Here is a 12,103-nt window from a genome sequence, read left to right as displayed (position 1 = left end):
TCTCTGAAACTGGAGTAAAGCATCGGTAGCTAAAATGGAGACGTGACACGCTGTTTTATAATCGTTCGATAACGATCGTTTAACCGATCGAATTAGTACAGGTGTTTGCTTTTTTAACGTGAAATCACCGTTTTACGCGACGTTCTGTATAGTTTGCAGACATACTGTAACATGTTAAACGCGTAATTAGTAAACTTGTAAATTTAATAGCAAAAGCATCGCAAACAGTAGTATTCGATTTGTAGAGAAAGCAAATACCTGTTACGAAAACCTATTATCTCGAGCAATGACATCTTCACTTTTTACGTTCTATCCTCCTTCGTAAAAGAAGCAGACCTATATTTCCATCAGATTCTCCGTCGATTCTTGACACAGTGCCGAGCGTGCAATAACCCAGATACAGCGAAATCCTTTCAAGCGAATAGAATCTCTGTTCCGCGACGATTCTCGAGACACGATCGGCCATTGTGCGTGCCTAATACGGCCACGGCCGAAGCTTTCGGACGCATCGATTTATGCTAATCGCTTTAACTCGTCCCAACTTTAGGCGTGCTGCCGCACACGCTAATTTCTCGTTAACGACGCGGCCAAATAGAGAGACGAGAGTCGGTTTAGCGGTTGGTAATTCGACCGGAGCCTAATGGCCGATTCGGTGAAAATGTAGTCGACATGTTGGTTGATGACACGCCCGTGGCTTCGCTCTAACGCGATTACAGCCTTGTTCTTGTCACGGGTCCTGTTTAACCTTCCCCTTTGACGATTCGGATGCTTGCCGGCCGATAATCTTGTCAAATATTTCATTTTTATACATGTACTGCGTGAAGAAATGGTCACGCTTCTTACGATCCTTGTGTCATCTTTCTACGAGATATTCTGTTCTCGTTAATTAATTGTCTTCTGCGATCCTTTTTTATTTTCAACGCTCGTTGTTAAACCAACGATATTTTAAATCCATGGAACAACGATATATATATATCACTTTGAGTGCTTCGACATTCTTTATGTCGCTTCAAATCAGTGAAAAAGATCTCGCTTTAATTAACCAAGAACATTCGCTTGTCTATTTCAGGTCGATCTGAAGCCTCTGCGGGAAGCGACGATCGCCGTCCCGACTCCGAAGATCTCCGAGAAGCGGAAGGCGGAGGAAGCCGACGCCAGCAAGGACTTGAAAAAGGTAAGCCACTTGACAGCCCTATCAACTGTTAAAGAAACGAACGAAAGAAAAGAAGAGGAAGAGATTCACCGGCTCGATCATACACTTTGCAAGCAAAAAAGGTAACGACTTGGTAAAACTTCCAAATCTTCGTTTTTCGCTTTTGCTCTGACAATTTTGTTCCGAGAATTACGTAACTAGTAGTACTAAAAGGAAAAGAAAAGGAAACGGCGAAACACAGAGACGTTAATGTACGAGGCAGCTCGTGCTCTGTCTATTTTCAAACATCGGAGCACGGATGATGCCAGCTCCTTAGCCGTCGAAATTTCGGTAGACGCGAAACCAAGCGCTATATTTCATCCGCTCGCCAGGGCATCTCGGTCGTTTCTCGTGGAATATCGACGAGCGGAGAGAGAGCATCCTGGCGCCGTGACGGGCCACGTCCTCATTAATCCACAACGGCCAGTCGTCATTAACGAAATAAACGGCCGTGAACCTTGCCGCTTTTGAAATTCGACGTTGTACCATCGTTCCATCATCCAGGAACCTCGTTCAGGGAGATTCGCCCCGATCCGACCAAGTCACTCCAGTTTGTACTACTTCTCTTTTTTTGTTTCTTTCGGTGGATATACTTCTTCCTTCTCTCTTCTTTGTTACTATTTTTAATTATCCTCCCCCGAATATTTCCGTATTTACGTAACGTTTTAACGGTAAGCGTGGAAGTTAACTCTCTTGAAAAGGATTTTCCTCTCTAACGATACGATACTATGGACTGTGATATATTTCAATCTGAAAATAGATATATACAGGGTGGTTGGTAATTGGTGGTACAAGCGGGAAGGGGGTGATTCTACGCGAAAAAAGAAATCGAAAATATAGAATAAAAAATTTTTTTTTTTTTAATTTTTCCATCGAGACAACGATCTACAGTGAGATTCGTTATAACGTACCGCACGCGTACCCAGTGAAAATTCAAAGTCGATTTTCTCGAAAACAAAGCCTCGAACGAAAAATTTTTATTCTATATTTTCGACTTCTTTTTTCGCGTAGAATCACCCCCTTTCCCGCTTGTACCACCAGTTACCAACCACCCTGTGTATCTGCAATAGGAAATTGCATTCTTTTAGAGATGCTGTCAATGGTGAAAGGGTCGAAACGAGAAGTAAGTTAGAATCGGCAAGATGTTTGTACGATTCTGTGCACGTCGGTCGTATCGAAAGACGTATTTCGAATCACGGTTTCTCGAGGCAAGTACAATGAAGTTCTAATGCTAAATCGACGTGGTGAATTTCTGACGAGTGCCGCTGACGCTGACTGAGCACCAAGGGTGCTCAAACAGAACAGTTTTCGAGGATATACGTAGGTTCAGGTATTTAACTTGGAGAGGAGCCCTCGGTTACCGCGCGTGTTTAACTTTCCACAAACTTAAACTCTCTGCAACGAAAAAGTTACTCCACACCGATGAGAAATATACAGAGCATTGTAGAAAAAGAATCTACAGTTTGTAAGCTTATAGCACCGAAAACAGTAAGAAACGTGCAATCGCTATATACGTAGTTGGAAAAATCTTCAGATACTCTGCTCTTACTAATGCAAGGTACTGCTAGAAATCTAAACGAATAAATAAATAAGGTACCGTGTAACCGTTATTTAATTACATAAGCTCGCAAAGTCTTAGACCTTTTTTCTTGTTCCTCGTACCTATAAAGAGGAAGAAACAAGGAAAAATAATACATAAATTTTCTTGAGGGAAGTTAGTTGATTTAAATCGCTCGAGTCACAAACGTATTGCGCGAGACAAACAGGGGAGAACGATAGAATGGAGTTGGACAGGAGCCACGTGAATTTATTTGGAGTTTCGGCGTACGCGTTCTACGTAGATTAATGGCGGATTAACAAAGTGTTCCCAGGCAGACGGAGTGGTCTCGGTTAAGACTCTAAGCGCTACCTTGAGCAATTAATTTCGAGTGGATCTTGTGAACCGGCGCCGTAGCAAACTTCCTCCGACATTGAAAAAAAAAAAAAAAAAAAAACAAACAAACAACCGACGGTAAATTATCCACTCCGCGCCCACTATTTCCCTTGGAGTAATTACGTCAAAATTAGTAAAACACCGTGATCAAAGGATATATGGAGTTCCTGCTCTGAGAAAAATTACTCCGTTTGTTTGCTTAACGTAAGTCGTCGATTGATCTTCGTGATCGTTGTATACCGTACTATATTACCCATTTTTATGCCGATACGACGCATCTGTGATTCGATAAATCATAGAAATTTCCAATTAACTCGCCATCTGAAACTCTAGTTTTGCCGATATCGTTTACGTACCGGATCGTTCAAGTCCATGCAATTTTTTCTAGGTTTTTGTATTTTAAAATATCTCCCCAGAATTGCTTGATACTCTTCCAAGTTTCCGGAATATCATCCGATAGTTTTTATCGTTACGTGTTAGGAGAGATTTAAAGAAATGTATGGAAAAAATAGAAAATTATTTAAAACTGCTGGTCGAAAACGATTCAGTATGCGGATGACGAATCCTTTTAAACGAAAGGACATTCGGCCCATTTCTTTGCTAAAGAAACGGAAATTTGCGTATTCATGGTTTGAGCATAGAACGAGATGATACGTTTATAGTATCGCGATTCGTTGTCGCATCTGGAGATGGATAATCTAGATTATGCGATTCGAAAAATTCAATCGTTGATAGGAGAAAATATAAGCGGAGAGGAAGAATTAAGAACTTTCTTTCACAGCTTGTTTCGAATTCTCCGATAGATATTTCAAGTTTCCTTTCGAACTCCCTGTATGGTTTATTCTATCGCTTTATGTTCTTCCAATATGCCCAGCAAATTTTTAAAGAAACGATTTTTCTCCCTCGAAAACAAGGATACAAGAGAAAGTACAGCAGAGTTTTCTTCCTATCGAAAAAGGAATAAAGGAAGAAGTTAGAGGCGAAGTTTGCGGAATCGAAGGACGCTCGCGCCCGTTAACACGCCGAAAATGCGGCACGTATACGGCCGTGGAGAAACTCTGGTGCAGCTTGTTGCCGCCTGTTGCTGTGCTACGTCGCCGCTATCCAGACGTAGTCGGCAGAAAAATACGGTAATCCGTCGAGAAAGGATGAAAATCGGGCTACGTTAAATAAAACACGAGCGAGATATCGGATCGCGCCCTGGTTACACGCTTTTGTTCTACCGACGCCTTAATGACGATAAGCTGTTTCGGCGTCGATTTTAATTAAAAAAAAACACGACGGATGTAACGTTTTTAATATTTTACTCGTTTAGTATAACGATCTAATGTAGTTGCGAGTTTGCAGTTGGACTAAAAAGAAAGATTTTACTCCTTAGGTATTTCAGGCTTCGAAAGTTTGGAACTTTGAGGATTAAACAATTTGAAAATTCACAAATTTGATAATCTGATAATTCGAACATTCGAGTGCTTGAAAACTGAAAAACTTGTCAGTTTGATCGAGAAGCATCCAAAGATCGAGTTTCTCCATCGAACAAGTAGGTAATTCAAAAATTGTCTGCTTCGTACGCCGATCGATGTAATCGTGAGAAACACGGCAAAGTGAATTATAGGACAGTGGGAAGATCCTTTTAACGCAGCGGTTTATAAACTGGTACGCGCGTGGTATTTGAGCTTGTTAGGGAGAGGAACTTTGTCCTTTCACGGTTGAAAGGAAGTTCGGAAGAAAGGAGGTTCGAGGACACGCCTAAATGGCAGGATGTCGGGCAAGATTTCGGTGCCACCAAAGAAACCTTTGAGAGAAACCTTTAAGGGGGAGAGTTCCTGCCAAAGAGAAAGAAAAGAGTAATTCCTCGAGAACTGGTAAGCTTCCAGTCACTTTGATATCCTCTTAGGCTGTTTGATACTTACCTTTTACATAATCTCTTCTCATCGATTTTTGCGATCCGTGAAACATCGTTTACAGAAAGCTTTTTCGCAGAATTAAAAGGAAAAGCTTCGACGAAAAGAATGGAAGACAAAAATTTCATTACGATCTGGCGATTTTATCACGAGTTGCAACTTTTCGCGACGTTCTTCCGAACGATTGTCAATCTTTCGAAAACTGGTTGAAACAACGGTTTGATCTACGTTCGATTTAGATCACGAGTAAGTGGAAATAACACGATTTTGAAGAACGTTGCGATAAAAATCGACCGTATCTAAATCGAAATTTCGATTTACGACCGCGCTATGTCGTTTCCACGTGCCTTACACGTTCGATCCTCGTTCTAACGCTTCGGAGAAAAAAAGGAGAAGAAACAAAGAAAAAGGACAGCTTTAACTCGATCCCTCGATGCTAAGATTCTCCACTCGCATTATCTGTCTCGCCTACCTAAGAGGGAGGAAAAGAAAAAAAAAGGAAGGATCTTACGATAAGACGAAGCAGGAAGGAAAAGTCGAAGGTGGGTAAAGCCTAAATGGCGAATGGGGCGGCCTCGGAATTCACGAGGGTGGAAGTAGAGAAGGCCCGAGGCAACGAGTACGGCGTGGTCGATGTGGAAAGGAGACATTGACTTGCAGACAGAAAGCGTGACTGGTGGTGGCAGGGAGATGGTCGAGGGGTGGCTCGAGGGCCGGTCGATACAGCCGAAAGTCCAGAACACGGGGCCGAGTGGCGCGAAAATTCGTGCAGATGGAAACATAAGTCGGCCGTGTGGAACGGCAACGCAGCCTAGGGTGGTTTCTTGCTCTCCTTTTTCTACCACCTCCGCTTCTTTCCCTTTATTTGCCGGTCCCGCAACTTCTACAAGTCGAGTCTTCTAACATCGTATCGCGTTTGGAACACGGAACGCTTTATTCCGCGATCGAACGTGCTGTTTTCTCTTTCCTGTTCTTTTTCTTTTACCTTCTCTCTTTCTCTCTGGTTCCCTTTTGTTTCTTTTGCTAGGCGAGAGCTCGCGCACGAAGGGAAATATTAATAAAGTCGAGAGAGAAGGAGAGAGTCGAGGATTTCTTACGTTGGTTCAAGTTTTTCAGGATATTTCAGAATACGGCACTGAGAATTTTGTGCCATTGAACGTAATAACTTCTTTAGGTAGGAATTCCCCGTTTCCTCTATACGTCATTTCCTTTCTGCCAAGAATAGATTACATAATTTACTTGCATCGACGTTGGTACGTTTTTATTAATTGTCTCATCGTTGTTCCGCAATTAATTTTCCAATTACAGAAGTTTTTAGTCAAGGAACAACCTGACTGAAAGAATAAACAGCTATATTAAACGAGCTAAGAATTAAAGCATCGTTCATTGTAGCCCTGTTCAACGGACCTGATCCGAACGTTTCATCGGCATGGTCAATATCGAATCTACCGACGCTGTTTCCTGTGATTATGCAGAGCCCTGATTAACTTCGCACCCCTGCCCGGCCGCTAATGTAAATTTAATTGCGATTTAAACGTTACCATCGGTGGGCCGATTCTAACACGACAGGACGAGATCCCTGTGAAATAGAACGAGCAACGTTAATTCACGGTCGCACGAGCTCGTTAAATTAAATTTGTCGCTGACCAAGTGGCCGAGCTGTGCCGTTTGATCATCGTTGCCTGGACACTGGAACACGGCTAGAATTTGGAAAAATCGGATCGACATCGACATCGAGCTCTACCTGGCATTCGATTAAGGTTTATCCGCGACGTGAACTTTCCCGAACTCGTTTCAACCCGGAGCATGGATATACATACTGCGCAATGTTGCAAGCGTATCAAGAATTACCATACAGTTGCGTCGCCTGTTAATGGAATTCTAAATGGCTAGAGACAACGAGACCGAGATTATCTGCGTACGAAGCTTAAGACCAATTTTTCGAGGATTTCGAATCTTAATATTTTTCGAACGTTTGCGAATTTGATAGGGTGCTTTTGTCGTTTAATAGAACAACAAGTCGCTTCTCAGTAAAAGTACGCGGCGGTGATCGATAACGAAAATGTTAATGGTATACGTACGAACAATGGAAATCAATGGATATTATTGGTGGAATATGCAAGAGCTTTTCGATTACGTTGTTTCTATTACTCGACGTAATAGTATCGATCGGTCCTCGAACAGAATTGTTTGCACGTCGCGATTTCGTGTTACGCGACCGACCAATCGGATTTACATGGGTCGATGTTTCGACTAATTATTGTCTTAATTAAAACACGTATAAGCGAGATGTTCGTTGTCGAGAGCACACAGGCTCTCGAATATTAGGATCCATTAACGTAATGCGCCGTTTGTTCCGGGTGTGCGAAAATCGCGCATCCGGACGTCGTTCCGAGCCTTTAATTATCGCGCTGATTAACAGATATTAATACGAGCCAAGCCATGATTTTCACAGGCCTTGTAATGGTTGTCGACGTGATCAACGATTTTAATAGAATGGATATTTAGGAGCGCAACCTAGGAGGGACGCGTTTAGATTAAGTGCAATTTTATTCGTCGATAAAACGCGCGCTATTACTTTGTTTTTTATAGTATATGATGGGGCAGAAATTGCTTTTTTAATCGACTAATGTTTTTAGATGTAAAGCGAAGTTTGCTTCGATATCGATAATTTCAATGTATCGGATAACGAGACGCTGGAAAATTTGATAAAATATGCCAGGACTGTATCCTATCTTTTTTTTTTTTTTTTAATAGAAAGTCAGAAGTATGAGGCACGAGCTAGATTGAAATCGATTAAACGTTAATTAATTATGCTTATTAAATGAAGCTGAGCCAGTTAAGCGGATTACGATCCCAAAGTAAATTCGTCCTGGGAAAATTTTTAATTAATTCGTCTGGACGTTTAATGGATTCCGCGAAATTCACCGACCCGGCTGAATGGTAAATTTCAAAAATACCTCTTACAATTCTTCTCGAGTCTATTTTTTCTCCCTTTTTCTGTTTTTCTTCCTGTCTTTTTCCTTCTTCTTTTTTTTTTTTTTTGGTCTTATAGCGGCGATACGAATCTTGTGAAAAGACCTCGCCGCTGGTATAAATGGCTCCACCTATAAATGGCGTAATCGTACCTGAAAAAGAATACACGGCAGCACGTATATTTCTCCAGTGATTCTAACGTGGAAGGAATTTGGAAAAAGGAAAGAGGGAATTTTTCACAAATTCAGTTATTACATCTATTCTTACGTGACATGGATCTTATATCGATGCGAACAACTTTACGAAAACAATTCCGATTAACGTATCCAGGCACGATCAGCGGTTTCTTGAAAATGTTACAGAAATAACGCAGAAAATGTGCTTAAGTCTATAATTATTCCCAGACTCTGATAAAAGTTGCTAGAAGCGCCCCATTCCTCTAAACTCCAAGCTTTGTCATTCGCGCAATCTTAAAAGAAACAAAAAAAAAAAAAAAAAAAGAAACAAGTATGGTCACGTTGGATCGTGTGCTTCCGTCACGAATAGGAGCATTTCGCCGCGGGACAACGAGGATGAAAGAATTATTGGCACGGGATCGAAGAGAGAATTAATGTCGGCCACGGGTAAATTTATTTCGGCCGACCGAGCGGCGCAACTCGGCTGCTATAATTGAAGGCTGGCCGCGCGCTGGAACACAACGCCGCTTTGCTTGGTTCACGTGAAACAAAGGGAAGATTGTTCCGTTCTGCTCGGGTTTGTCAGACCGCAGCTTCGAGCCGGAAATGGTCGCGACGCGTCACGATCCTCCGTGTTTGTCTTCGTTTGTTTTTTCCCGTGTTTTTCGATTTTTTCTCTTTTTTTCTTTTGGTTTTTTCGCGGTAGAGACAGAGGAGATGTTTCGTTTTAGCGAAATTTCGCTCGTTTATAGCGCTCGATTGTTTGGCATTTCGAGTTCAAATTGTATTACATTATTGTCGTATCGCATTTTTAGTTTTCCATTGTATCCTATTTTCATACTTTTTAAACGTAATAAATTCTTCCGTACGTTCGCTACCGATATTTAACCTCGTTTCCTTCGGTTTGCAATTTTATCCTCAATTTAACGCGATAATTAGCATTGATACTGTATGATTAATATATATACACTACCGCTCACAATTATGTAAACACTTTGGACGATTTGTATCAATAATGCATGAACAACGTTCGTCGAAAGTTATTCAAATGTACGAATTAATGTCAAAATAATTATCACAAGTACGTAATATTATCTACATGTATGTCATGTTCTTGTGAAAATAGCCGAAGAAGATTATAAAATTTAAATTATTTGTTTTAAAATTGTATCTGTTAACGCGCCCACGGGTTTTAAATATTATTACTAGAATTTTGCAAAATCCTTCTCTGCCTAATTCATAGCATGAAAATTAAACGAGCTGAGGATAAAAAGAAGCTTCTTAAACGACAAAACTCATGTTTGACATTTTCAAACGCCAATTTTACTGTCGCGTATTTTAACTTTTAAAGGTAAATTTTATCATATTACGATATTCTTATATCGTTTCTATCTGTTCTATTCTATTTACCAAATTAAATGTTAAATACCAAATGTTAAATACCAAAAGCCGCTAGAACGCGGACTCAATGTCTGACTACATCGGTCGCTATCTACTGAACGACTAACTGCGGTTGAGAAATCCCGCTGCAAATTATTACACTGTCTTATCTTCGATGGACGCTCCAATATTTTCGCCCTTTCGCTCACAATTTCCAAATTCTTGTTCATTTTCTACGGATCTTCTTCTTCTTCTCATTTTGTTCCAGATAGAAGAATTTATGACAGCGAATACGTTATTAACTCCGCCACGGACTTTTCAAACTATCCGATCTAATTGTGTTTTTGTTCGGCTTAAAGAAAAATCTTTTTTTTTTTTTTTTAGCACAAAACTCGATTCGGTAGATTTTTATCGATATCGGGAAATTTTTTCAATTCGAAAAGAGTGTAATTAGGTGGGAAATAGTTTAAGAAGTTTCTTTCGATGGATAAATTTTACGATGTTATTCTCTTGCTACTTTTCTTAACCTTCTCGATTGTAATTAAATATTGTGAACAAAAAGAAGCAAGCGTGTGAATATCTTTCAGCGATATTATACTTAAAACGTCAAATCATCCAATCCAATTTCCTTCAAATTATTCGTTATTCCGACACCTGGAAACCGATCGCCTCGAAGACTTCTTTCCAGAAACGAACGCCACGATCACCTTTGCCCAAAGTCCGCCCCGAAAATTAACCATTGCTAAAAGATGGAACGCTCCCTGGGCGGGAGCTCGAACGATCCTCTGCCCCTTCGATCCTCGTTCATTTTCTCTGGCTCGAGTTTCCGGTGGCCATGTGTCAGGCACCGATCACGAGGTATACGGTTCACTTATCTACGTTCTTTCTTGCAGGCGAAATTGGAAACGAAAGCTTTGAAAGCGAAGAGGCCAGGATTCACAGACGAACGGTACAATGAAACCAGTTATTACGTGGAGAACGGTCAGTATGCCCTCCGTTTTATCTTTAACCCCGGTATACACTATCGTTAACAAGTTTCGAATTACGTACTACGTATTCCACGGAAATTTCAAATAAAAATTCTGAAAAACCTATCTTTCGAAACGAACTTGGTTCGGAATATTTTTTTAGAAAATTTGATCGAGGCGAAGGACACTATTATCGTCGATATTTGCGGCATTAATTTTGGAAATCGGTAGATTACACGGACGGAGGTGCAATTGGAAAAGTAGTTGCAAGTTTTTGTAGTGTAGCTATGATGTTTCCAGAAAGACGACTACGGTCGTTGCAGATTAAAAGAATAATTATGTTTTGGAATATCCGCTTGCAGTAATAAAAAATTTGCTCGGTGTATCGAATGTTAACTAAGGGTTAACTAAAGCAAAAATTAAATTATTTTGGAAAGTATCGTACTTCGGTTAATTCACGAGCGAACCGATATTATCCGATAAATTGCTTCGTGAAAACTGCGTGGCGTGTGAGTGTGTCCCTTCGGGGAGCCATTAGACGTTACATGTATCAGCAATTAACAGTTAACGCACGGATTTATGACGGTCGATCGTCGATCAACAGCGTCGCTGGCGGTCAATTAGACATAGATTGACAATTAGACGATGCGTGTGAATCGGTAACTCTATTTTATCGGTAAACACGCGCAGCGTTCTGTTATGTCGCGCTGATCCGCGTTTCGATCGTACAACGGATCGTGAGAATATACAATCGATTGGCTGTATGACGTGTATCTGGGGATTGGTGCAGTTTGTTGGATCGATACAAGGGTAGTTCCTCGATAATTCGTCGTTCGATCCAACAAGTGGTCAGAAGAGACGAATTCTTTTAAACAATTGCAACAAGATATCGAATCGATCGTCAGCGAAGACGATTGGCAAAATAAGCACCTCCGAGCATATAGCCTATAGCCATTTGACAGATATTCGTTTGTCAGATATTTAAAAATGACAGTATGCCGTGTTGGATATACCATTCCACGCGTAGCGCCACGGCGTGCAACGTCGCGAAGCTTACAGGCATGAGATAGCTCGATCCCGGGCAGGGTCGATGAAAACGAAAACACCGAAAGAGCTTTTTTTCCCTTCGACCCTCTTCCCCTTCGTGCTATTCGATTTCGTTGGCATTGCGAACCACGTCGACCAACCCGCTGGTGCCGGGAAACGAGAGGCAGCAGTCGGGATCATTGTTCGAATCATAGCCATTCGCGGGATTATCCGCGATTACCTGACGAACAGAGAGAGAGTCGGTAAAGGCTGCAGTTACCGTTGTAAGGTCGTCGGGAATGCAGATGAAGCGATTAACGCGTATCGTTCCCTCTTTTTCATCGCTTTTCCAATCCTTTCTTTCCCGATGAAAGATAAAAAGGGATGGAAATAACATGGTATTTAGCAGGTTTCGTATTTTCTATCGTTGTGACAGCGTCGTTAAAACGCCAGATTATCGAGGAATCTTTGATAGTTTTGTTTATTCGAGCGATTCTTCGTTGGTCGTTAGCGGGAAACGCGAATTAATTCAAAGAGCTTTGCACGCGGCG

At 41.2% G+C, this 12,103-nt stretch overlaps 1 protein-coding gene across 4 annotated transcripts in view; it reads left to right on the top strand.

Moving 5' to 3' along the window:
- The window catches only part of LOC138178199 (pseudouridylate synthase RPUSD2), a 178,061-nt gene that overhangs the window by 109,853 nt on the left and 56,105 nt on the right, over nt 1–12,103 (top strand). For 3 of the 4 annotated variants that reach the window (XM_069109780.1, XM_069109781.1, XM_069109779.1), the window contains 2 exons: nt 1,070–1,174; nt 10,452–10,539. In XM_069109780.1, coding sequence (XP_068965881.1) covers nt 1,070–1,174; nt 10,452–10,539 — 193 coding nt within the window. Of the gene's footprint in view, nt 1–1,069; nt 1,175–2,280; nt 2,401–10,451; nt 10,540–12,103 lie in introns of those variants that run through there. The other variant, XM_069109782.1, reaches the window with a different exon arrangement.

The sequence above is a fragment of the Bombus flavifrons genome, chromosome 3 (genome assembly GCF_040668555.2).
Source record: "Bombus flavifrons isolate JBK064 chromosome 3, iyBomFlav1_principal, whole genome shotgun sequence".
Classification (NCBI taxonomy): domain Eukaryota; kingdom Metazoa; phylum Arthropoda; class Insecta; order Hymenoptera; family Apidae; genus Bombus; species Bombus flavifrons.
This window is presented reverse-complemented; position numbering and strand designations above follow the sequence as displayed.